Source organism: Rattus norvegicus, chromosome 9 (genome assembly GCF_021556685.1).
Source record: "Rattus norvegicus strain SHRSP/BbbUtx chromosome 9, alternate assembly SHRSP_T2T, whole genome shotgun sequence".
Taxonomy (NCBI): Eukaryota; Metazoa; Chordata; class Mammalia; order Rodentia; family Muridae; genus Rattus; species Rattus norvegicus.
Genome location: NC_141542.1, coordinates 56,208,038 through 56,234,419, shown reverse-complemented (window position 1 = coordinate 56,234,419; position 26,382 = coordinate 56,208,038). Strand labels below are relative to the sequence as shown.

Genomic DNA, 26,382 nt, shown 5'->3' with positions numbered 1-26,382 from the left:
AAGAAAACAGCAAACTGGTAACCAATATCCCTCCATGGCTCAGCGTCTGCCTTGAGCTCCTACCTCAACTTCCCTCAATGGATTGTGACCTGGGATATGTAAGCCTAATAAACCCATCCTTCCCCAAGTTGCTTTCGGTCATAGTCTTTATCATGGCAATAGAAAAAACACAAATTAACAGAACGTGTCTGTACTGGATCACATGAGGCGAAGATCAAATAGAAGCAGGACTGTGGAATACAGATGAAGGTTCTGAGGTCTATGAAGCTGGAACCTGGATGAAGAGCGAAGACAAAGGCCAGGAGAATACTTAAGGAAAAAGAAAAGCCAAGATTTTTTCCCATAGTTGATGAAAAACTGTGAGTCACTGAATCGAGATTCCCAATGTAAGGGGAAGTCTGAAAAGCAGTTAGAGAAGATGGCTGCTGACTTCCACACAAAGTTAATGAAGCCGGAAGACAGTGGGATGACATCTTTAGATACCGAAAGAATAAGCATATCAAATAAAGAATTAAAAAGCCTATCCGGAAGTCATCTTCCAACCAGAAATACCCTTCACAATTGGAAAGGAGGTCAGGATGCTGTGGGCCAAAGCTACCGGCAACGCTGAAGGATGTGGTCTGTGTCAGAATTCATCTCTGTAGGATTCTGAGGGAAAGGTTTCACTGAAGAAAAGTGTCCCGAGTGAAAGGACTGCGGATGGCATGAGGATGAGAAATGTAACCCTATGATTCACATCAAGGCAAAACATGGAGAGAGCTCAGAGCCAGAATGAGCAATACATATTGAGTGGTAAATGTGCTGCCTGGAGTGTGGTAACCATGCTAGAGTCTACTGGCAACTTTGTATATTGTATTCAGTTAAGCAACTGGCAAAAGGATAAAATGTTGACATTTAAAAGCTCTAGTTGAAACAACAAATATCCAATCCATCCAAAAGGTAGGGAAATCAAGAGGCCACTGAGATGGCTCAGCGGGTAAAGAAACCAGCCTGGAGAATCTGAGTTCTGTTGTCAGACACCACGTGATTGTAAGGGGAATGGGCTGCAAATAGTGGGTGACCTCCACAGCAAGACAATGCCCTCCCCACTCATACACGCACAATAATCTTTTTTAAAAGAACACAGTAGTCGGGAGCAAATGAGACCCCTGGAAAAGTGAGGCTTTACTTTACACTGTGAAGTGACCTGAATATTCCATTAAAATATTGTCTCAGACTGGACTAGATGAAGCCTGGCTGTATAGTGCTTATTTATCATGAAACTTTTGATACAAAGACAAGGTGATTCAGACTGACAATGAATGTCTGTAAAGACGGACAGAAAGAGCTGCGGTGTGACAAAGTTAGCATCGGGTAAATTAAAGGCGAAGTGTATTAAGAGAGCCGGAGGTGTTTAGGATCTGGTTCAACGGGGGAAAGGCCGTGTTCTTAGTGTGCTCCTGACACCTGTGTGACAAAGTAGTGTTCCGAGTGTGGACCTCATGAGCGTGTCAAACACACACACACAAACACACACACACACAAACACACACACACACACACACACACACACACACACACACACAAACCAGGCGAGAGGAGTAAAGGGAAAAACCTGGTGAGACAGGGAAAGGAAAGAAGGTAAGAGTGTATGTTGGAATAAGACACCTTGGGTGTTTCTATTTCGTAGGCATTATGGAATGGAGTCCCTGCAGAATTCACAGGACCACAGGCCTGTTGCTTTGTAGGCCAACACCTGTGAGATAAACGCAACAGACATTATATGTGGAAATCCAACAAGTTGAATTTGTCCGAACACTAAACTTAAAGGAAAATGAAGGGACAGATGAGCACACTGTCTTCAAACATTTGGAAACAAGGCCATGTGTTTTTCACATCACTTATCTTACTCCTGTTTTCTGATGCCATGACAAAATACCACAAACTGACTGATTGATAGAAAGGAAGACGTTGGTTTCACATCATCGTGAGGGCTAAGAAATCCACAGTATTGACGTGCTAGCTAGCATCTGCTCCAGGCTCTTGCTCTGTCCTGTTGTAGCAGAGGGTGCATGAGGAGGTGCAGCGAGGAGCCCAGAGCTTGCTTAGATGGTGGTAACTAACCTGCCCTGGGGTGACCTCATCATCAGAGCAAAGCCCTCCTGGCCTGATCTCCTCATTAGGCCCTACCTCTTAATACTCCTTAACAATACTGCAGGATATCAGTGTAAGTGTGGAATCTTCCAACCACACTGTTACAAGTGGACCATCAGATAAAAGAAAAATCACAGTTAAAATAAGGAAACCTGTGACCCGGATGATAATGAAGGCATTATATTGGATTGGTGAGTTGAATCAATGGATTGATAGAATCATGTGTGCAGAAGCCGGGCACTCTAACGTGGATCCTTAGTTCTTTCAAGGCTTCGGGAGAGAACAAGTTCTCAAGAGTTGTTTTCCAAAACTCACATGTGCGCGGTGACATGCGTGTATCTGCATTTGATAGTGATTAGTTAGAAAAACATAAACATCAAGAACTGGACACCACTGTTATACCAAGATCAGCCGCAAATCTGTGAACTCCTGGCTCTCCTGTCTCGATGCTAGAAAAAGGAAAGTCAATTGAATGCAAAGAATACGGGAAGAAGTGGGGGGGGGGGCTAAGAGCAGACATTAATGGCAAGACCAAAACAAACAAACAAACAAACCACATCAACAACAACAAACAAACTATCCCCATGCTGAACTGAATGGTAAACCTGGAGGTCAACACATCTCAGGTAGAGGTTAAGTTTTGTAGACCAAACCACATACACATTTACAGAAAAAAAGGGGGGGTAATTGTGGGGCATCTTAAAAACATCACAGAAAGTGAGAAATGAGAAGGGAAAAAATTAAATTTGTTTAAAAACACCCACGAAGTGTGTGAAGCCATGACAGGCTTGATGTAAGAACCGAGTTTCCCTATGCCGAGAAGCTGAGAGTCCATCTGAAGAAGGGACAGAGGTGCTCAGCGTCATGTCTGCCACCCAGCATTAGACCTAAGGTGCTAGCCAATCCGTGAGGGCGAAATAAAAAGGTGTTAGATTGGAAAAGTCAAGACTCTCACCTGCAGGTGCCTTATCAGCACGCCACAGCCGAACTACCAGAAATTCCAAGAGAAATCATCAAGATCGTTGAATATAAGGTTGATATGGGAAGATCAGTGATGGTTATATCCGTAAGGAAGAACAAACAGAAAACAGAAACTAAACTGTAAGCAACAAATTCCTTAGAACGCTGAAATGACCGAAAGGTGTTCGCATCGTCTGTCAGTGACAGAGTCAGAACGGTGGTCACTCTGAACCGGGGATCTGCCAAGTGAGAGCACACACGAGGGGACTTCTTTAAATGGCCCAGGTGGTGATCTTGGGGTTACTCAAATAAAAGTTCAAAATACATATTTAAGATGTGGACTCAGTCAGTCCTACATCACCCTGAGTGGGCAGCTCCTGAGACTGTTGCTGCTCCCCTGTCGCTGTTCCTGGGGACACAAGTCCTATGGCTTTAGATGTTGATTAACTGAACTTCTTTTAAATACCGTGGTTCTCTGCTCTGCCAATTTCATGCATTTAAGAGCATTTACAGCAGAACAGTAACTCCATTCTGCTTGTGCTTGTCACCCGCAGGCTCACTCTGAGCACCTGGAGGGTGGCCTTCAATAAACTTGAAATACGGAATATACCTTCTTCTGGTTGTCTCACTGACAGTGTGTCAGGAGCCTCCTGATACCTTCCTACATCTGATGACCCTTTTGAAATTTGGGTCAGTGACTTGGCAGTACACATAAGATTTCTGACCTATGTTCCTTCCACACAAAAGAACTGAATGATGCTCTTCCTCTTCTATTGATTTTTTTTGAGTGATTTATGGACAGTTTCCCTCAGTTTCATCACTTTAAGTCTCTCCACTCAGAAAATAGTTTGGTTTGTTTGATATCTATGTGAGAAGTGGATCTCATTAATTTTGGACTCCAGGAAAAAAGCAGCCTTTGGAATGTGAAGAGTAAATTTAATGCTTTGTTAGAAAAGAATAACTTGAACGAGAAGAAAGGTATCCTTAACCCGGTCAACTTCAGGACTAAGCTAGCATATAGGCAGTGTAAGCAGAGGGGTGATGGATTTCAAAGCAGGTCTTGCATCTGAAGTCTGTGTAATTTGTCACGAAGCTTTGTGTTCCCATAAGCTGCTACCTTTACACTGTTAAGAAAAGGAACTGATTAACTTGTCAAGCTGTGTCATTACCCAGACCAGGAACAGACAGGAAAATGTGAAGAAAAACACAAGGCATAAGCATCAGGTATGAATCAGTGTGCTTAAACACAACATTTTATAACAGACCATAAATCGATAGATAAACAGATGCTTCTACATAGGAAAGAAAGTACAAGGGCGGCGTGAATGGCTAATCTGAAGGATGCAGTAGTGTTGCTGAGGGATTGCCGTCTTCTAGCAAGGCACGAAGACTTTCAGATCTTGATCCCATTGTGTCCCAGACTGTAGGAAAAACCCAGGAATGTTTGCATCTCCTTTTATGAGATAAGATGTGCGAACCAATCTTACACATGTGCATAGATGAGAAACCCCAAGTGAATGCCTTTGTTCCTGAGTCTAGCAGCCTGAGTATGAGGATAATTGGACATCAGACAAGTTACCTAGCAAAACCCACTGAAACAGGTTGAGGAAGACACAGTATTTCTATCTCTTCAGATCCTGCAACAGCCTCCCGGAACATAGCGCCCTGTGCTAGGAATCTAGGATTGGACGTAGCCTGGCTAATTTTATCAGTGTTTGGTTGCAATCTTTAATTGGATGTATATTTTATATGTGTGGATATTTTACAGGCATGTGGAATGATCTGTGTGAGGGAGCTACTGAAGAAACGCACCAATTAAACCAATTAGAAGTATATGAATCTCCTTTTTAAGCTGGTGACTAGGAGCCAGCTCATTTCCCAGAGTCTCTTGGTGCAGAAGCTCAAGGGTACAGCCTTTTTAAAAGGCAGAACTCACAGTTACATCGGCTTTTTTAAAGGGCTGAAACAACAACTGTATTCTTACAGAGTTTAATGGTATTTCCCAGGCCCTACGAGACAATTATTTTTAATTTACCGTATACTTAGTTATTTCAGCTTTACGTTTTAGCCGGCACAGACATCAGCTGTTCTGGTTAATACATCTGGACGTGGTCAGGGCATGGACAACACCACAAAAGCACTGCCAAGGTGCCTGAGGCTACTGGGATGGAAGGCCAAGGAATTGCTCGAAATAAAGTCAGGGCAAAATGGCATCATAACCTTAGCCACTTCACACATATGTGCATGTTATACCATCAGGTGCCAGAAGAGGGTGTGGTATCTCCTGGAACTGGAGTTACAGACGGTTATGAGCCACCATGTGGGTGCTGGGAGTTGAACCCATATCTTTCTGGAAGAGCATCCAGTGTTCTTAACTAGTGACTATCTCCCCAGCCCTAGACATACATAGCCTTTTAAACTTAGAATGGGGTGGCAGCGAGGCTCTGGATTACATCGCTACTGAAGGAGGGGTGAGGGTCGACTCTCAGTACTTTACAACATGAGAGTGAAGGGAACGGGTTGGACATGTGACAGAAAAAGAAAGTAAATTGTCTGCACCCAGTGTGGCTGGGTGAAAAAACCAAGAGAACCAGTTCCCAGACTGTCAGGATCTGGGGGAAATGAATGCAGTGGGCACAGGGCGTGGGGCCCATGGGTTGTCTCTGACGATCAGCTTGTAGTTCCAGTAGTAGCATCTTTTGTTTAGATTTCTAAAAACCTCCAAAAGATGTAATTGCACAGTTAAGGAACTTTCACCTAGTCTTTCAGTGAGAAATTGTTAGTCTACAATTATATTTCTGGCATAACAACATGCTTCCTAAAGGCAGATCCTATAAGAAGAATTAATAATTGTATGCCTTCCAGGTAGTGAAAGTCTCAATTTAAATTTTTATTTGAAAATCCACTAAGTCCAATTAATGTGGCTCATATATACATGGAGACATTGTGAGTGTCAGAGCTCTGAAAGCATAAAGCATCCTGGCATTCAGAAGCCAAGGAAGACCAAAGGGTCAAACCACACAACAAAACTCACACAGGGATTTATTGGGAAAGCACAGAGGGTGGCTGCCTGTAAGAAGCAGCAGGGAACTGAGAAGAAGGCAGGCTTTATATAGGGTTTCTGCAAGTGGGGGAGCTTCCCAGGGGGTGGGATTGGTGGAATTATTGTGACCTGGTCTAGGGACAAGCTCAGATATTGGTGAGATATTTGAGTTCAGTGATTGGTGGGATTTTTGAGCTCAGGGATTGGTGGGATTTTTGAACTCAGTGATTGGTAGGATCTTTAAGCTCAGTGATTGGTGGGATATTTGAGCTCAGGGATTGGTGGGGTGGGTTTTTGTTTGTTTTTGTTTCTGTTTTTGTTTTAGCTCAGGGATTGGTGGATTTTGGTAGGTTTTCAATACCAAATGTGGGTTCAGACCTTTGGCCCTATATTCCCCTCTTTTTGTTTGTTATTAATAAACAACCAGGAGTTGGGAAAGCATTATCATTAGACTACTTCCTGCTGACTGGGGGCATCGAAGTCCTTGTAACTAACTTGACCTTCAGTATCAGAATATGATTGGGAAAGGTTCAGGCTTCTGGCTCTGTAGCTAGGGGCTACTACTAATCCTGTAACAGCAACTAGTTAAAATTCTGGTTAGAAATTTTTGGGTTTGTGGTTGAAGAAATCTATGGGCAAGAAATTTATAAGGCAGAGTGTGGCTAGTAGGATTAAGGAAAGGAGAAGGGAACGTTAAGATGGGTAGCACCCAATTTCATATTGGACTGTCTGTGATCCACAGGCCAGAGGCACCAAGCTATCTCCTACATTTGTTTTGGAGATCTTCTTGGAGTTCTCCAACCCTGCCTTTTACTATACCAAATTGCATAACACAGAAGCAACATTCCTCCCTGAGGAAGAGACAAAGATGACCTCCCTCTGCTGTTAGTAAATCTAAGCCTTGCTGATTTTGCAGCCAGTGAGTCTGTTTGGTTCTGGAGGGTAAGGATGATCTGGGCCACCCAGGGGATGACCTCAGAGGAAAACCTATAGTAAATATCTAGGGAAATAGTCTCACCGCTCAGGTGGTTATAACCAGGACTGTGAGAAAGGACAGCATCTAAACCACTCATTTGTCTTGCCATTCTGCTCTAAGCCCTCTGATGGGAACTGGCAAGGGTTCTTCACCAGGTACCACCCCTAGTTTTTAAAAAAGTACCACCAGGGTCTAAGACAGGGTGGACAGTCATAAACTTGAGTGCTGCAAAGATCGAGGTCTTATGAACATTCAGGTGTGAACGGCAGGGTTAGAGAGTATAGTGGTTCAGTGGGTGAGGCTACAGATGTCTTGACCTGGCAGGGACCCACAGCCAGAATTCCGAAGCAGCCAGGAACCATCCTGTTAGGTAGCTGATGTGTGGAAGTTCAAGTTGAAATGAGAGACAAAATGACCATGAGGACAGAGAGGAGGCATTGGTTTCATTTAGGAGGGATGACGTTAAGGACATAAGGATCTTTGAGGAGTGTTAGAGCGCGTCTTCTATCCTGTCTACAGCCAGGAGTTGAGAGAGTGAGGCATATACTCTGTGTTTTGATCATGCTTGATGGACAGCTATGACAAATGCTTTCCTCTGACTCCCATCTTCCACCTGGGGTACCATGTTCAGACTTCGTAGCCAGAAGGAAGAGGTTCAGTCTGGGAACAGGAAGGGCAGAAAGATGGTTCAAAATGGAGGTAAGAGAGCTTGGGGGTGCTGGAGAGATGGATCAGCAGTTAAAAGCACTGACTCATCTTCCAGAGGTCCTGAGTTCAATTCCCAATTCACAATCATCTGTAGTAGGATCCAATGCCTTCTTTTGGTGTGTCTGAAGACAATAACAGTCTACTCATACACATTAAATAAATAATAAAACTTTAATTTATTTTTTAAGATTTATTTATTTTATGTTTATGAGTACACTGTAGCTGTCTTCAGACACACCAGATGACAGCATCAGATCCCATTACAGATGGTTGTGAGCCACCATGTGAGTGCTGGGATTTGAACTCAGAATCTCTGGAGGAGCAGTGCTCTTAACCACTGAGCCATCTGTACAAAATCTAAATTATTTTTTTTAAAAAAAGAGAGCTTGCACATAGGGTATCTCCTTCCAGTTCTCCTCTCGCTGCAGCATTTGTGAAAGTCTCAAATAATATTGGGATCTAGGTTCCATTAGGTGGTTATTTGGATCAGTTATCTGAGGGGTCTTGAGGCTGAGTTTCAATGAGAAGGGGAACAAGTCTAGAGTCCTTCAGGTTGGGTGCCACGTGTAGAGGCTGGAGGTTTTCTAAAAGGTATCCTCAGGGGGAATGAGAGGGTATGGGGAAAAATGTCACCGCAGCCTATAGATGTCATGAAGTAGGGAAAGATGTTAGTGAAGCTGGAAGGGAGGATGGTGTTGGATATGGTCATAGTCTACTGTATTCATGTATAGAGTCTTAGGAATAGAGAAAAATATCATTTAAAAAAGTACACTTGGGACTGGAGAGATGGCTCAGAGGTCAAGAGCACTGGATTTGCTTGCAGAGGTCCTAGATTGGATTTCCAGAGCTCACAGGGCAGGTCACAACCATCTGTAACTCTAGTTTTGGGAGATTTGATGCCCTCTTCTGGCCTCAGAGGGCACCAGGCATGCGTGTGGTATGCAGACTTAGATGAAGGAAAATCACCCACACGCATGTACAGAAAGCTGTTCACAACACTTGCTTGTGAGTCCTGTCAGTGAGCGCTTTTTAGTCTGCATGTGCATTGCCGAAGATGGACATACAAGGTCTCACTGTGGATCATAATTAACAGACATTTTCACGTGATGTTGATGTTGGGAGAGCCATGAACCTTAAGGGAAATATTCTTCCTGTACCAACGAATTCCATAATAGCCCTGTATTCCTAGAGACAAGAGAAGTGCGTGTATTATGCCTGGGGAGGTGTAACACACGTTTCCCATGAAATGTATTTGAGGTGTCTCTTTAAAAGCACCTACTTATGCAGCATACCTTTCTTGGGAATAAAATAATCGAGTCTAGAAGTGTTTTCCACTTTAACGGCTCTCTTTCTCGTTTTAAGTTGAGCAGCAACTCGTTTCCATCTCCACCTTTTGGATTTAAAAACCCAAAGTCAGATACCCTCAAACCTGAAGCTCATATTCGATAGCATTTTAGATTAGGATTATTGAGTTAAAGGAAGTGCTTGATTTACTGTTGGACGTTGCACTAGTGTGCTTAAAGGAACAGTCCATATTAGTTTTTCTTGATGCATTCTGGAGTCTAATTAAATTTGTTTCTATTTCCCTGAAAGAAACTCTGTAACTTATACCCATTGAAGCAGTGAAGTCTACCTATGAGCACTGGGAAGAGTTGCTTCAGATTTGTCTCTGTGGTTATTTTCTGACAATATTTTTAATGGTTGGAAACAATGTATTTTGAAATGCACTCATTTGTATTTCTCCTGCCTACCAGCCCCTGATGACAGTTCATTATTGCTGCTGCGAGCTGAGTTATATTTAACCATGAAGAACTATGAGCAAGCCCTGCAGGACGCTGATACAGTTTGTCAGAGGGAACCTCTCCTGACCAAGGTGATTTATGCTTGTCAATTGGTCTTGGTGATGATCTTTCTGATTAAAGGTTATGGTGTGTATGTGTGTGTGCATGTGTGTGAATATGTGTGAGTATGTGTGTACATGTGGGTTGTGTGTGTGTATGAGTGTGTATACTGTGTGTGCATGTGTGAGTATGCATTTATGTGTATGTGTGTGTGAATATGAATGTGAGTACATGTGAGTATGTATGTGTATACACGTGGGATTGTGTGTATGTGTACTGTATGTGCATGTGTGATTATGCGTGTATGAGCCTGTATATGTGTGTGTGCCTGTGCATGCATGTGAGTGCATGTGTGTGTTTGAATGTGTATGTGTGAGTGTATGTATAAATGTGTGAGTGTGTGTGCACTGCATGTGCATGTGTGAGTATGTATGTGTGTACATAGTGTATGTATGTGCATGTATACCATCATACTTACCTGTGTAGGTACAGGTAGAGGCCAGAGACATTGAGATGTCTTCCCCATTGCTTCTCTACCTTGTATTTTGATTCAGGGTCTCTCACTAAGCATCAAGCTCACTCATTAGATAGACTAGCTGATCAGCAACACCCCTGGGATCCTCCTGTCTTCCCTTCCAGGATGCCACCCTCCCTGCTGGTTTCACATGGATGATAGGATCAGAACTCAAGCCCTCACGCTTGTGAAGTGAGCACTTTGCCAGCCCTAGGTTATGGTATTTTTATTCATAAGTTAGTGTGATTGTGATGAGGCACCTGAAGATAGTGCATATCTTATCTGTTTTATACTAGTCTGAATTTAGCAATTATTTCATACTAAATCTAATTTACCAGACCAAGTTGATTCCTGGATTCAGTTAATGCTTAAACAGTATTGTGTGCTTCACCCTTGCTATTTATTTGCTAATGTGCTTTACCCTGAATACTATTTAGCTCAATAGTTTGCAGTCAACACAGTCTCAAAATCTTTGTTCAAAATGCCTGGGAGCAGATGTATTTGGAATTTTGAATACTTTCATATTTTGTGGATAGTTCCATATATAATAATATAATTTGAGGATGAATCAACTGTAAGCATGTACTTTATTTCTTATATACAGATTACAAAGGTAATTAAACTTTCGTACAGCTTAATTCAGTGTTTTTAAAGTTTTGGGCATGAAGCAAAGCTCTGTGTCTTGGGACGTTCTGCTGGTGACATTGGCCCAGTGCTGAAGATGCTTTGCATTTTGGGGCATTTCCAGTTTCACAGTTTGGGGTTAAAAATGTCTATCCTGTATAAATAAGTCTGAAAGTTACACGAAATTAGATCCAAAGAACTATTGAAAAATACAATAGCTTCTGAATAACAGCAAACCCAACAGGGAAACTGATCTGAAAATGACAGTCGAAAATCATAAGTTGGTAAATATTTAACTGAGTAGCATACTGTACACAGAATACCTGTAAAATACAGGATCATTACAGAGAAAGTGAAAACCCAATCTAAGGAACAGAACAGAAGGAAAACTGAATCAATTCTGTGGGATTATAAAGTGATATAATGAATGTTCAGTTGAAATCACAGGAGGAGAAGAGAGAAACGGAGAAAGGAAATTTGGAAAGATAAAGAAACATTAACTTCAGTTTCACAAGATGAACAAGAAACCACTCAAAATAAATTCAAATCACAATCAGTCTGCTATTTAAGCTGGAATTGTTAAGAGTCTTGAATGTAGCAGGAAAGTATAGCCTATGGGGAAACAGCAAGATGGATGGTTGACATCCCATGAGAAATCATTGATACCAGTTAACATGGGAACAGCAAGATGGGTGGTTGGCATCTCCTGAGGAATCATGGAGGTCAGTCTACATGGCAACAGCAAGATGGATGGTTGACATCTCATGACGAATCATGGAAGATAGTCAACATGGGAACAGCAAGATGGGTGGTTGACATCTCATGACGAATCATGGAAGATAGTCAACATGGGAACAGCAAGATGGATGGTTGACATCTCATGACGAATCATGGAAGATAGTCAACATGGGAACAGCAAGATGGATGGTTGATGTCTCATAAGGAATCCTGGACACAAGTCAACATGGGAACAGCATATTCAAAGTGGGAAAGGAATACATCAGTGTGCCTGCAAAGCAACACCCATGAAATGGCATCTACTAGAAATCCATGCTAAATATGAAGACATGGGAAGTTTTAAATGGCTGTACAAATGTAGTTTGAAAACACAAAGCATGCAAAAATTAAATGGCCATATGATCTCAAAGCATATCAGAAGACACTAAAGGAATATTCGAGATCCATCAGGAGACTTCATCTCAACCTAATTGGCACTCGTAGAACAATGCATTTAACTATATAGCATACATATCCTTTAATGCCTGTTGGAACCAGTGTGCACAGAACAGTATCAAGATTCAAAATATTGAAATTTTCAAATGAAGACTCTCTCAAAACAAATTAGAAGTTAACAGGAGCAACAAGAGCTAGGAAATCTTTGTGTATCTTCAACTTGTTTCTTAAACAATACTTCGGACAGAAAAGATATCAAAAGGGAACTAGCCAACATTTAAATTAATGACAAAATACATTATATATTTAGCTTTTTAGATGTAGTTAAAGCCATTCTTAGAGGGAAATTTATATTATTATCATCTCCTATTAAAGGAGAAAGGTCCCAAATCGATCTGTTAACTTATAAAACTAGATCAAAAAGAGCAAATTAAAACCAAGGTGAGAGGCCGGAGATGTCTTGGTGAGTAAGAACTCATCCTGCTCTTCCAGGAGACTTGAGGTTGGCCTTAGTGGGTGGTTCACAACTGCCTTCAATTCTAGCTCCAGGGCATACAACATCCCTCTCCAGTGTCTTCACAAACCTGAACACAGATGGCATATCAACAGACAGTCGCAAGCAGACACATTTAAAAAAAAAAAAAAAAAAAAAACAACCTTACCAAACCCAGGTGAACAAAAGAAAGGAAATAAATGTAAGATGGACAGTCAACAAATGGAACCGGAAAACACAAATTATAAAAACAAGGATTTGTTATGAGTTGTTTGTGAGTGGTTCTCCATCAAACTTATGAAACTCCTGATCCTCAGAAGATACTGGTGCAGAGAAGAGAGAGTAACACAGCAGAAGCATGCGAGAAGGAGGAATCCTGCTCGGCCTAGAAGAGATGAACGTGTACCGATTCAGTAATAATTCACACATCGGGCTAAATGGTTAAGGAATTTGAGCAGGTATTTTATTGGAAAAGATGACAAGAGTATCAAATAAATGCCAAAACGATGAACCACTCTTAGTCCCGCTGCCTTGTGGACTCTGAGCACCACACATGTACACATCTAAAAATTGGTAAATGTTAGTATACGTAAATCATAACTGTTTTACTAATTATAATTTATATTTGACATAGATATAAGCTTTGATGTTTTGTTCAAGATTGCTTTAGATATTCAAGATTTTTATAAATCATATAAACTTCATAAATATAATAAAATTAAGTTGACAGATTCTAATTTAGATGTAGTTAAAGCCATTCTTAGAGGGAAATTTATATTATTATCATCTCCTATTAAAGGAGAAAGGTCCCAAATCGATCTGTTAACTTATAAAACTAGATCAAAAAGAGCAAATTAAAACCAAGGTGAGAGGCCGGAGAATTTCTTTGGGCATAAATATCAGTTACAGGCATCCCTGCATTCTGGTTGTAGATGTATTTATTAAACAGTGAACCTGGGCAGTTATTAAGACAGGGAGACACAGTATACACCCATCTACCTAATCAAACTCTTATAACACATTTTCCAAGGCTGTTGTAGCCCGATGTATATAATCTTGCTGTGTTTTAAAATGTATTCTTTGTCTTTGGGTAAATCCAGGGGCACCACATAAAAGCCCAGATTCTTTCTGGATTGGGAAGAAATAAAGAAGTGTTAAAGGAATTTATCTACTGCCTTGCTTTAAATCCTGAGTGCAACTCGGCGAAGAAGGAAACGCAGAAGGTATGTGTTCTCATAAGCGGCTTCCTCCTTTGGGTATCAAATGTGACATGTGGCCTTTAGTCATGCCAGGAGGCCTTGTCTGTAAGAGCAGCAAACGTGATTTCAAATGCCCATGATAGTGTAATGAACAGCACAGTGATAATACAAACCACATTCGATAACTTCTAATTGAGGATGCTGCAGAGAGTCTGATGAGACAGTGCACACACACCCCAGTTGTTTTGAGAGATTGGTATGTGAGGTCACCTTGCAGTACAAGGCTCTGGAGACTGAACACTGATCCTGGTAAGAGGCACTGTGACACATGTATAGTTCACTCTGCAGACTCGCAGCAAAGTTTTGTCAGCATGGTACACATGTAGACCAATGCACCATGCTTAGTGTAAGACTCTATCCTTGCTAAATGCCTCCACAGTACTCATGACCTTTACATAGCCTTTCTGGTGACAGGGTCTTTTGTTTACTTCGTCAGTGTTTCCAGTGTTAACACGTGTCCACATTATAATTTCTGCTGATCAGTACATTTTCTTTTGTGGTGCTTTAGAACACAAGTCAGTGTTTTCCCTCTGTTTTAGAGTCTTAAGAATAGCTTTCTTTCTTTGAAATATTTTCTCACAGAAGAGGGTTTCTGCTGTCTCCTCGCTTTCTTGTTTACACCCCCTCAACACACACACCCTCCCCCCAACCCTTGCTTCATCACCTACATCTGGCAGTCCCATGTTGAAGTTTAACGCTCTTGCATTGACGTTGGGGAATTTGCTTGCATCTTACCCATAAGACCACGCCCTCTGATCCTGTTAGAAATGTAGTCAGCTGAAATAAATAGGCATGATTCGTCTAAAGTAGAACTTCTGGGAAGACGCCTTTCCTTCTGGTGCTGTTGGCTGGTGTCTGCTGATCCGTACTGCAGTCAGGTTTCGGGCCTCTGTGGCAACTTGTGTCAGTAATGTCCAGTCATGGTTGAACCCCTCCATCAAACTCCTTGTATCTACCCTCAAAGCTCCTCCTCTGAAAGCCTGGCTCCTCCTCTGAATGCGTGGCTCCTCCTCTGAAAGCCTGGTTCCTCCTCTGAATGCGTGGCTCCTCCTCTGAAAGCGTGGCTCCTCCTCTGAATGCGTGGCTCCTCCTCTGAAAGCCTGGCTCCTCCTCTGAATGCGTGGCTCCTCCTCTGAAAGCCTGGCTCCTCCCAACTGACCCTCACGTCACTGTTGTCCGAAAGTCCCAGCAAGCTCAAATGGAGCATGGGTGCTCAGATCCCCGGGTATTGTAGATTCTTGCCTGCCTGGTACCACTTGGCTTGTGAGGTTTCTCCCCTCCAGCATTCTCTGACTGATGGAGATGCTTTATCACAGAATTAACATTGGTCCACTGATACGCCTGAAATCCAGTCCTGCCCCCCACAGCTCTGCGGAAGCCATAGCAGAGCCACGCTGTGACTGACATCCCCGCCGACGCTGCACTGCTTGCAATTACAGAGGCTACTTGCCACCATGCTCGCCATGCTCGCATTGCAGCATAAAGAGCAGGGAGAAAGATTTAAAAAGAAAACAAAGCTTGTCTCCGTTTCTCAAGTGTCATTCACATCTCTTCACTTGCATTAATCCCTGGGGTTCAGCTGAGTCTTCAAGGCTTGGCAGCCAGAAAGCCTAACTGGCGTCCCTTCCCCGATTAAGGGCGAGTAAAACTTGAGCCAGAATTCTGGCCTGTTACCAGATGCTCCCTGGCCCATGAACACGGCAGCCCTCTAGAAAACTCTCAGTCCTGTGGGTGATGACATCTTGGGTTTAATCTGAGATCCCTGCAGGCTCTGGAGCCTTCAACTGTGACACGTTAGGGCTTGCCACAGCTCGCAGAGCCAGACAGAAGACAGACGTGATGCTCATGTTTTGTCATTGATAGGACAAATGGAAAGGGATTAGAATGCACAGTTAGTAATACACTGTCTATGGTTTCAAAATGTTTAAATTTGAAAAGGTTGGCAGGTGGAATATGGCAATTATTCTTTTTTGAGTTTGGGGGAAGGTGTCTGTTTGGCTTCTGTTGACTCTGAACCATTAACAATGTGTTAGAGATTTTTTCCTCCTGGGTATTTGACCATGTATCTTCTATTTTTTGAAATTTTTGCAGGTAATATGTGAGGTGTTCTTTTCAGCTTCAGAAAATGAGCAACAGAACTCAGCACCTTCCACCCAAACTGGACCGAAGGCCCTTTGTGATGGCCAGATGAGCCCACAGAATCCTCTGGAAGAAGCAGGCGGTCACGCTAATGCAGACAGTCCTAAGGTGTGGAGAGCCCATATCTGCCACTGGGTTGCTTGCTATGTTGGTGGTTCCTCTCGGGTCATGGCACCACACGGACTTGATGTGACTAGTGGGAACTTTTAGGTGCAGTCACTGGGACCAGTGGGACAGTGATGGAAATTCTGGAGCCCCTCCAAATGTCTCCACACATTTTGGAACATCTCTAGAACATCAGGAGAGCTGATATTCTTTCATTGGTCTGAATGTGTGATATATAATTTATACATACATGGATGCATACATTACAGATGTGAAGATTGCTTTTCTCAGAAAGAAGTTGTCCTCTGTTTTACCATGAAAGATGTAAAGCATTTCTGAGTAGCCAATAGAAAATGCCAACCATGTGGAAGAGCACAGTCCCTCTCTTCTTCCTCAGAGATCTATTTCGTGCGTGCAGAGACTAGGGGTAAACACTGGGTGTCGGCTTCTGTTGCCTACACTTCTTCTTTGAGATAGGATTTCTTACTGATCCTGGATTAGATATGGTATTGTGCTGGCCTAGCTGTCTCCTGGCACTGAGGGTGCAAACGCAAGGCCTCACATTTGCCAAGCAAGCACATTACCCACTGCCGAACCATCTCCACAGTCCCTCTCCAAAGATTTCTAAGAAGGCTAATGCATAGTTTGGTTTGGTTTCCTTGTGTCCCGTGGCTCTGGAATATTTCAGGATTCTCTTTTTCTCTTTAAACAGACTCCATCTGAGAAGCCCGATGTACCAGAGAACACCAACTCCTCGGTTTTGTATTTTATTCTGGGCCTCCACTGTGAAGAGGATAAGAAGGCGCTGGAAGGCGTCATCCCAGCTGCACCAAGCGGCACCTTGAAAAGGCAGCTTCCCAGCGATGCAGAAGACAAGGAGCTTGATGTGAATACCCCTGAGAAGATTCCCAAAAAAGGTCAGCAAGCAGCCTCTTGCCATTGTGTACTGAAACCAAAGGGGGAGAGTATTAGTACTCCACTGACTTGAAAAGGGTCTTCGCACAAGTGAAACGCATGAGGAAATGAGCATACCAGCTTATGTTCTACAGCTAATTTTGCAGGGACTTTAAATTGAAAAAGAGAACAATTAGATGAAATTTTAATCTTCCTGAATTATGTGTACCAACCTGATCAATTCTTCTTTTATATTTGCTGGAATACACATACACAGACATAGACATAGACATAGACAGACATAGACATAGACATAGACATAGACATAGACATAGACATAGACATAGACATAGACATAGACAGACATAGACATAGACATCATATCATTTGTTAACACTGATGTTGACACATTTTATCCTGAAGAAAATAAACTCATTGTTTGGTGTCTCACAGAAGTTCAGATGTTAGTTCTAACATTTGAAATTTTTTCAGATGCAGATTCCTCACCTCAGAGGAATGCGAACTCTTTAGAAGAAGAGCCAGAGTTCACAATTGATGCGACTGACTTTGAGTGTGCACTGTGCATGAGGTAGGCTGGCACAGAACGTGTGCAGCTCTTTAACAATAGTAAGCCTTTCTGCATTCTATGACTGTGTGCAAGGTACTACTAGTGAACACACACACACACACACACACACACACACATATCCCCTAAGATATTTATTTCTATGATAAAACATGATGACAATAATCAAGTTGGGGAGGAAAAGGTTTATTTGGCCACCTTCCAAATCATAGTCTGTCACTGGAGGAAGTTGGGACAGGAAGTCAAACGGGACAGGAAGTCAAACGGGACAGGAACCTGGAGGCAGGAGTTGATGCAGAGGCCATGGAGAGGTGCTGCTTACTGGCTTGCTCTCCATGGCTTGCTCAACCTGCTTTTTATAGAACCCAGAGTGGTACCTCCCACAATGGGCTAGCCCCTGCCACATCAATCACTAATTAAGAAAATTAAATGCCTTGCCTGGTGAAGGCATCTTCTCCATCAGGGTTTCCTTTTCTCAAATGTCTCCAATTAGGTCAGATTTAACATAAAATTAGCCCAATATGTATGAGCAATAATTGATTTATTTTCTAGAAACCCAATGAAGATGTAAAGGGAGGGTGGATATGAGTAACTCCTGGGCTGGAATGGGAACTGGGTAGGGCATCCTTTTAATGCAGGCAGCTTACCTGAAAGTCTGTTCTGGACACATCTTTCTGAAAACTCAGGATCTTCTTCCCAGGTTGCTCTTTGAACCTGTCACTACGCCCTGTGGACATACGTTTTGCCTCAAATGCCTTGAGCGCTGCCTGGACCATGCCCCTCACTGTCCACTGTGCAAAGACAAGCTTTCAGAGGTGAGTGGCTCCTGAGGTGAAGCATCTTCTTGTGCTTTGGCGAGCAGGTCATGCTTCTTCCTACACCTACTGTTATAATCGGGTTGATTTGATCAAAGACAGAAAATTTCCCACTTCTCCATAAATCAAAACACATAAAGAAGCATTAGATGCAGCTGTAACTAAAGATTAAAGCAATTTCTGGGTATAAATCATTGAGTTAGATTGAAAACAGCTAGGAGTATATATATTTGGAGTATGCATTCACTCCAGATTGATACATTACAGTGCATTGAGTGTGTGTCTGGGTTGTTCCCAGCTGTTGCTAAGTCTCTTTATGCCCTTCCCAGTTAGTTGCTACTGTCTTTGGTCTGAAGCCAAATCCAGTAAAATATAGGGTATATAGAGAAGCGATTTGTTGCTATTTATCCTTAATGTAAACCCCCGAGTGCATTTGTATCGAGCATGAAGATAAGATACATCACAGAGCCGTGTGCTGTGTGCTGGCTCCGTTGTTCCCATTTACCTTCCCCGAGGCAAATTCTTTAGCTTCTTGTAGGGGTAAGGACTTCCCTCACACCCTCAAGTTGAGACTAGTAACCTTTGTTTTCATTTTATTCCAGAAATATGCAACCTGCAATGGCTAGAGTAATGTGTGTTTCTCCTTCCCTTTCTCTCCACACTAAGCACACACCCTGAGACACACTCCTAAGCTTAAATTAACTTTAAAAAATTCTGACATACAGCAAGAGAGGGTGTTAAAATGAGGTAAAGCTTAAAGTGCTTGTAACTTTTTAATTCACCACCAAAACCTGTTCAAATAAGTCATCACCATAACGACCTGGCTAAAATGAGTACATACCTGTTATTAAGTTTCAGTGCACGTGCTTCTCTTATTAAGTTGCAGTGTACATGCTTGTGTTACTAAGTTACATGGCAGTGTACATGCTTGTGTTACTAAGGTGCGTGGCACATTGTTAAATCACATACATATTGCCCCTTTGAGGTCACAGAATGGTTATCAGTGTTGTGCTATGCACATGTTCCACAACCTTAGACAAGTTCTGAGCTTGCGTGGTGGTTCATTATGAAGTGTCTCTATGCTCTTCCTGAAGCTATTATCATCTCTTGCTAACAGGCTCCCTTGTGCATGCCTGTTCTCAGAGTCTAGGGCCTGGAGTTGGCTCCTTTATGCCTGTGAAAACAAAAGTTTGCCCCAATAACACAGACATTTTACTCTCTTCTCTACTGTCTCATGCGGGGGCGTGCAAAGAAGGAAAGCCTGGCACCTGCATGGGGAATGTGGATGAAAACATCACAGTAATACCCATTGCTCTGTGTGCTAACCAAAATACCTATCAAAACTTTCTTCTCTTTTCTTTTTTTGTTGGTTGTTACTGTTGCTGTTGTTGTCGTTATTGTTGTTGTTGAAATAGGTTTCTCTGGGTAGCCCTGACTGTCCTAGGGCTCACTCTGTAGACCAAGCTGACTTCACACTCAGAAATCTACCTGCCTCTGCCTCCCAACTTCCGGGATTAAAGGCATGCCCTGTTACTACTAGGCACAGTAAGGTTTTTCAAAGAGAAAAAAGAAACACCTTAGAGGTTTGCCAACTATAAGCCCTTTAAGGACAAAGATGTCCAGACTCCAGTTTTTATTGGGTTGCCAGAGAGCCTTAGTCACCCAAACAGCAAATGCCAGGCAACCCTTTCTTTCCTGCACAGCAGAACTCTTCAGGCAACACACAGGGCTAAGCTTTGTGCTTCAGGATGAATTAACATTTCCCATCACCTAACAACCTTCTCTGTTGTAGCTGTTGGCAACCAGGAATTTCAATGTGACCGTTCTGACTGAAGAGCTGATATTCCGGTACTTACCAGACGAGCTGTCTGACAGGAAGAGGGTCTATGATGAAGAGATGTCAGAACTGTCCCAGTAAGTGCTTACCTCACACAAGCCTGGTCCTGGCTGGAGAACACTGAGGAAAATCTTGGTTGATGTCAGCCGAGCCTTAGACTTTGTTTTTTTTCATAATAGAATTTTTTTTGGTCTTTCAGTGGGAAAAAATGTGTTAGTTGCAAAATATCTGTGGGAATTTAATTGTAAGTAATTATAAGAAATATTTCAAAACATATTTCTGGGAAGTTATCTATTTGTTTTCTGTATCTAAATAACTTTCTGAATGGAAAGACAGAAGTCTGGAGAGCAAGCAGGATTGTGACTCAGGATTTCCTCTCTCCAGCCGGTTCAAGTTTGGTGTTTCCATACAGACCTGGTTGATGCTTCATTCTTACATTTAAAATCTAACGCCTTTGTGGGGTTTTTGCTTTGTGAAGTATTTTTTAAGGGTGATTCTGCTACAACCTTTACACGTACAGTAACAACGCAGGATGCTCTCTGTCATCAAATTAAATATGGCAGACTTGGCTAAAGCCTAGCTGAGCAGAGACCTTTCTCGTGCCAGGACCCTTGGCCATCCCTGCTTGCTCAGCCCTGAGTCAGGCTCAGATTTTGTCCAGTTGGCAGCTTTGGTTGTCGTAGCAACTACTTGCCTCTGCTCTGATCAGCTTACACTTCTGAGTCAACATTTCCTCTCCCTCTGCAGTCTGACCAGAGACGTGCCCATCTTCGTGTGTGCTATGGCCTTCCCCACGGTTCCCTGCCCTCTCCATGTGTTCGAGCCCCGCTACCGGCTCATGATAAGGAGATGCATGGAAACTGGCACCAAGCGATTTGGCATGTGTTTATCCGCGGAGAACGCAGGGTAAGGAACAGCATCTCAAGGGTCCTAATGAAGTCCTTACTTCCTCTTTTCCTTGAAGAACAATTATGCTTGGAAACCCTTCTTTTTTCACCAATTACTTCCAGGAAGTTTAAGCTCAGGGCTTAGGCAAAATACCACCCCGCCTTTTCTAATGTCATCTCTGTTCGCCCCATTATCACATTCACAAGTCCTCTGTGCTGTCACCCACCACCCTCTGCCTGCAATTCTCTGCTTGCCCATCTATGCACAGAGCTCTGGTCTAGAAGAAAAAAAATGCATACATCACCACTGAAGCCTTGCTCAGTCTCCAGCCACGACGCTAATGTTTTCAATCTTTCATAAACTCTGCCACATGATGTCACCTCTTGTTGCTCCACATCAGTTGCCTGGAGAGGATGCTGTGAGGCAGCAGGAGCCTGGGGCCTGCCTTGGAGACTTGAGTCCCTTCCTGTCGTAAAAGAGGCTTTAGCAGTGCTACATGGGCATGGCCATAATGAGGTTGCTGTCCAAGTGCATATATATAAAATCATATACTTCTAGAGGACTCTGGAGGAGGGGACCTACCTCCTTTATGCTGACACCTACTGCAAAGGAAGCTGGGAAGGGTAGCCTGTTCATGTGCCCAGGAAGAAGAAGAGAATAGATTATAAAAGTCACTCAATAGTTTCTACCATAAATACCCAGGGACGAATAATTTTTAAGAGAATATACATGTATGAAGAAAACCCTAAGACTACTGATTGATATCCATGAAGCAGTGTCTGGAAGACCGTGTTAATGGAGGCTAAGATGTGGTCCCATAGGAAGGCCATTTCTATCCAACTAACTCATTGAGTTGACATCCCAAGAAGATTGCGTTTGCCCATTTCAGGATCCATGTGACAGGGAAAAGAACCAGATAGTTTTGAATAAATCAAATGACCAGAAGGAAGGACACTCCTATAAAATCAGAATCATAAGCCATAGTCAACAAACCTGTGAAGCAGAACATGAAGGTCAGGACAGATCTGCTCAAATATACTCCAAATGTATGTATAATTGCATGAAGGAGAGAGACTACCTGTAAGGATACCTATTAAGTAGTAAGGAAGGAGCGGTCTAAATAGGACATTAAATGTTTCTTCCCTACTTGATAGTATCTGTTTTTAATCTGTTAAAACATTGCTGTGAAAACCAAAAAATCAGAAGATGTTTTTAAAAATTAAGAGAGACCATAAGAGATTATTCTCAGAATTAGGAGCAGGCAAAGACGTTTTTATATAAGACACTGAGTGTGCACAGAGGCATTATTAGTAAATCAGTATATTTTACCGTTTGTCTCATCAGAAGTCAATGAAAGCAGGGTGACAATGCTCTATCGGCTACACTGTGAGAGTAAACACTGGGGAGCAAGAAGAAACCCCCAGATACATGATGAACTGTGGTCCTCAAACACTGTCAGAGAGCAGAGGTCACTCACTCCAGCTCCTCTAGGAAAGGGTGAGAGGGAAACCAGGGAGATATGATTATGTTTGAATTCTGCTAGTTTTTAAAGGCATGTTGATGGCCCTTGTGGATCAGCATGAGAAGGCAGCTGCTGGGAGCTGCAGGCAAGAGAAATTTGCACCACTCATGGGTTCTTGCCCACAGACAGGACAGAATGATCCTGGATGGGACAGGCTCTGCAGCTGAGGCAGACACAGGAGATGCTTCCGCATCCTGAAGGCAGGAATGAGGTAGGGTAGTTCTGTCAGGAAACCAGGAGGAGAAATGCTTTTATTAGATATAAAATTGGTTTGTGACTTGAGAATCCAGATTCATCTTTAGTTTGGAGATAGGACGTAGTGCAGTTGCTCGTGGTAAGAGTGTAGGAAGCAGGCATCTTAGGGTTCAAAACTTGACTTTAAATCTTACTGAGCTTGAGCAAGTTCATGCTCTGTACCGCTGTGCTGTACCATGAAATGCTGTGCAGGGTACATCGGCATGGTCAATCGACGAAACACTGATTTAGTCACGAGCATGGGTGGGTAAGAGCTCCAGAGAAGTAGTAAGTATTCCAGCAAGAGTAGATCCAGCTACGGATGTCATCCTGTGTAGCCCAGCATGTGAGAAGCAGGCAGGAGAGCTGAGTGGAGGACCAGAGATGTCAGAGAGCACAGAAGAGCAGTGGAAGATGTCAGTTCAGTGACAGGGTATGTGCTCCCCGAGTATGGCCACCTGGAACATATCTGTGGCCTCTGATGCGGTCATGTGTGGGATGGTGGGGAAGAGAGAGGAAGCAGAGAGAGAGACACAAGCAGCCACCATAGACTGCCTGCCTCAGGACTTGGCATGGGACAGTGCAAGTGGATGTGGGGCGGGGGGGGGTGCTCTGGGAGGCCGGAAACAGTACCTGAGTGGCACCAAGCCCTGTGCTTACTGGTGCTCCTCAGATACTCTCTGCCAACAGGTCTGGCCAAGCTGCCGAAACATCACGTTAAGATTTGGTCTCATCTCATTTCTCAGGTCCCTCTAGAACTCCATCCAGCTAAGCCACCATCTCCAATGGAGGCGATACTCAACAGAAGGACACATTATCCCTCGGGAGAGTAATCTTGCTGGCCGGATGCAGAGATCACCCCCTGGGTTTTAAAAACCGTTGTCTCTTCCCAAATCTCTCTTCCAGGATTTCAGAGTATGGCTGCATGCTGGAGATAAAGGACGTGAGGACTTTTCCTGATGGGAGCTCTGTCGTGGATGCAGTTGGGATTAGCCGCTTCAGGGTCCTAAGCCACCGCCACCGAGATGGCTACAACACCGCGGACATCGAGTACCTGGAGGACGAGAAGGTGAGGGTCGTCAGCCTTCCGCCTCTGGTGCTCCTCTCCATTGTGGAAACCATCACTGGGTTTCTGCTTACAGGGTTATATCCTCGGTACCCTGACCTGTTACTCTGTGCATTTTTACCTCAGTTTCAGCCCGTAGAGGAGTCTCCTAGAATACATTGCCCTTTTACTGCCTTTAGGGAGCACGGGCTTGTTCTCCGTGTTTGTTACTCTAGCCTGGGGATTGGTCTATGAAGGCCAGATACTTAGCAGCCGGCGTTCTGCCTCTGGTTTCTTTACCCACAGAGTCAGTCAATGGTGCACTGAGAGCTTTGCAAAATAAATTATGCCTCTAGAGAAAATGTATAGGCATTCTTTGCATTTCACTATTCCCTAAACAACATGGCCTAGCTGTGTGCAGCATACATCTGTAGCCCTGGCTTCCCTAGATTGCAGAGGAAGGAATGATTGAGCCCACATTTGAGGCTGACCCAGGCAACTTATCTTGACCCTATCTCAAAAAAAAGACAGTAGATCATAGCAACTTTCATTAGGTCGGGCAATCTCCAGATGACTGAGGATGTAAGAGGCATGGATGTGTGTTCAGTGTATGCAAATAGTGCACCGTTTCATATGGAGTTGGGTATCAACAGGCGACGCCCTGGCTCAGCTCCCATAGATACTGAGGAATGGTTGTGCTTTAAGCCCTGAGAGCCACGTGGTCTCTCCTACAACTACTAGTACACTGGTTTTGCGTGTCAACTTGACACAAGCTGGAGTTATCACAGAGGAAGGAGCCTCCCTTAAAAATGCCTCCATGAGACCCAGCTGTAAGGCATTTTCTCACTTAGTGATCAAGGGTGGGAGGGCCCAGCTCATTGTGGGTTGGTGGTCTCTGGTTCTATAAGAAAGCAAGCTGAGCAAGTCAGGGGATGCAAGCCAGTAAGAAACATCCCTCCATGGCCTCTGCATCAGCTCCTGCTTCCTGACCTGCTTGAGTTCCAGTCCTGACTTCCTCTGGTGATGAACAGCGATGTGGAAGTGTAAGCTGAGTAAACCCTTTCCTCCCCAACTTGCTTCTTGGTCATGATGTTTGTGCAGGAATAGAAACCCTGGCTAAGACAACTAGTCTTCGTTTTTGAGATTAAAGGGCAGCAGTAGACCATAGAGAAATGAGTCTGCTCAGGTTTTCAATACAAGGTTATTTATAAAAACATGGTGGGAGTAGCTATAGAGATGGATCCGTGGTTAAGAGCACTGGCTTCTCTTCCAGAGGACCCAAATTCTGTCCGCATGGTTGCTCCTAATGTCCTGTATCTTAGGTTCCAAGAAGTCAGATGCCCTCCTCTGGACTCCCCAGGAATGCACTACATACATGTGGTGGACAGACATGCATGTAGGCAAAACACCTGTACACATAAAATATTTAGGAAAAAATACTTAAAAACACGGCCAGCATTTGAGTCCCAAGCAATGAGTCTTTGTGTGGCTCAGAGTGAGACAGAGCATAAAACAGTAGCGCTTAAAAGTGCCTGCCAAAGCTAGTATGACAGTCCCCCACCCCTGAGAATTATGTTTATCTAACAGAATCATCGGCACTCGTTTTTTGACAAACGAGCAGGTATTTTGAACATGTCCTCATAAAGAGGTGTGAAGATGTGCACAGTCTCATCAGTAGCTGAAAGTGGAAATGGTCTAGATGCCCCTCGGGCAGCTGGATAAGCCAGTCCAGCTCCTCATACGGTGGAGACTCAACCACCAACAAAACATAACGAACCGGCGCTCTAACATCGTGAATCTCACAGACTTGCTGAGGGACAGCCAGGAACGTGAGCCTGCAGATCGCACATTTACTGTACACAGACAGCAGGCCAAGTGTCCTCTCTTGTACATTCCCTGGAACAGGAAAGGCATGGGCTGGAGACAGAATATAGAGGGTGGACTGTGTGTCTGACTGGAATGGTGCCTTAGTGAGGGTTTTACTGCTGTGAACAGACACCACGACCAAGGCAAGTCTTATAAAGACAACATTTAATTGGGGCTGGCTTACCATCAAGGTGGGAGCATAGCAGCATCCAGGCAGGCATGATGCAGGAGGAGCTGAGTTCTATATCTTCATCCAAAGGCAGACAGGAGAAGACTTGCTTCCAGTGAGCTAGGATGAGGGTCTTAAAGCCCACACCCACGATGACACACTTCCTCCAAAAAGGCCACAACCTACTCCAATAAGGCCACACCTCCTAATAATGCCGCTCTGTGAGCTAAGTATATTCAAGCCACCACATCACAGTAGAAGTCACGCTGGAGATGTGGACACATGCTGACTCTGTCACTCCAGGTGCTGCTTCTGGTGCCTGTGGCCCTGGGAGCCTTGAGTATCAAGAGACCTCAGGGAGCCCAACTTCAGGGCCTCCGGGCCATGGTGCTGGCTGCAAAGATGTGGAAGTTCTTGTGCTCATTCTACAGACAGATCCGACAAAGCATTCGTATTGCTGCGGATGACCCCTTATTTTTAATAGTGTATGGATTTACTTTAAAACAGGCTTTGAAAGCTGCTCATGGAGTAATTTTTAAAGAAATTTCTATCCAGAAA

At 43.5% G+C, this 26,382-nt stretch overlaps 1 protein-coding gene across 1 annotated transcript in view; it reads left to right on the top strand.

Moving 5' to 3' along the window:
• The window catches only part of Lonrf2 (LON peptidase N-terminal domain and ring finger 2), a 41,506-nt gene that overhangs the window by 3,928 nt on the left and 11,196 nt on the right, over window positions 1-26,382 (top strand). Inside the window, 9 exon segments of the mRNA NM_001447362.1 lie at window positions 9,575-9,693; window positions 13,566-13,688; window positions 15,816-15,971; window positions 16,681-16,885; window positions 17,355-17,451; window positions 18,149-18,263; window positions 20,056-20,177; window positions 20,848-21,006; window positions 23,651-23,813. Coding sequence (NP_001434291.1) covers window positions 9,575-9,693; window positions 13,566-13,688; window positions 15,816-15,971; window positions 16,681-16,885; window positions 17,355-17,451; window positions 18,149-18,263; window positions 20,056-20,177; window positions 20,848-21,006; window positions 23,651-23,813 — 1,259 coding nt within the window.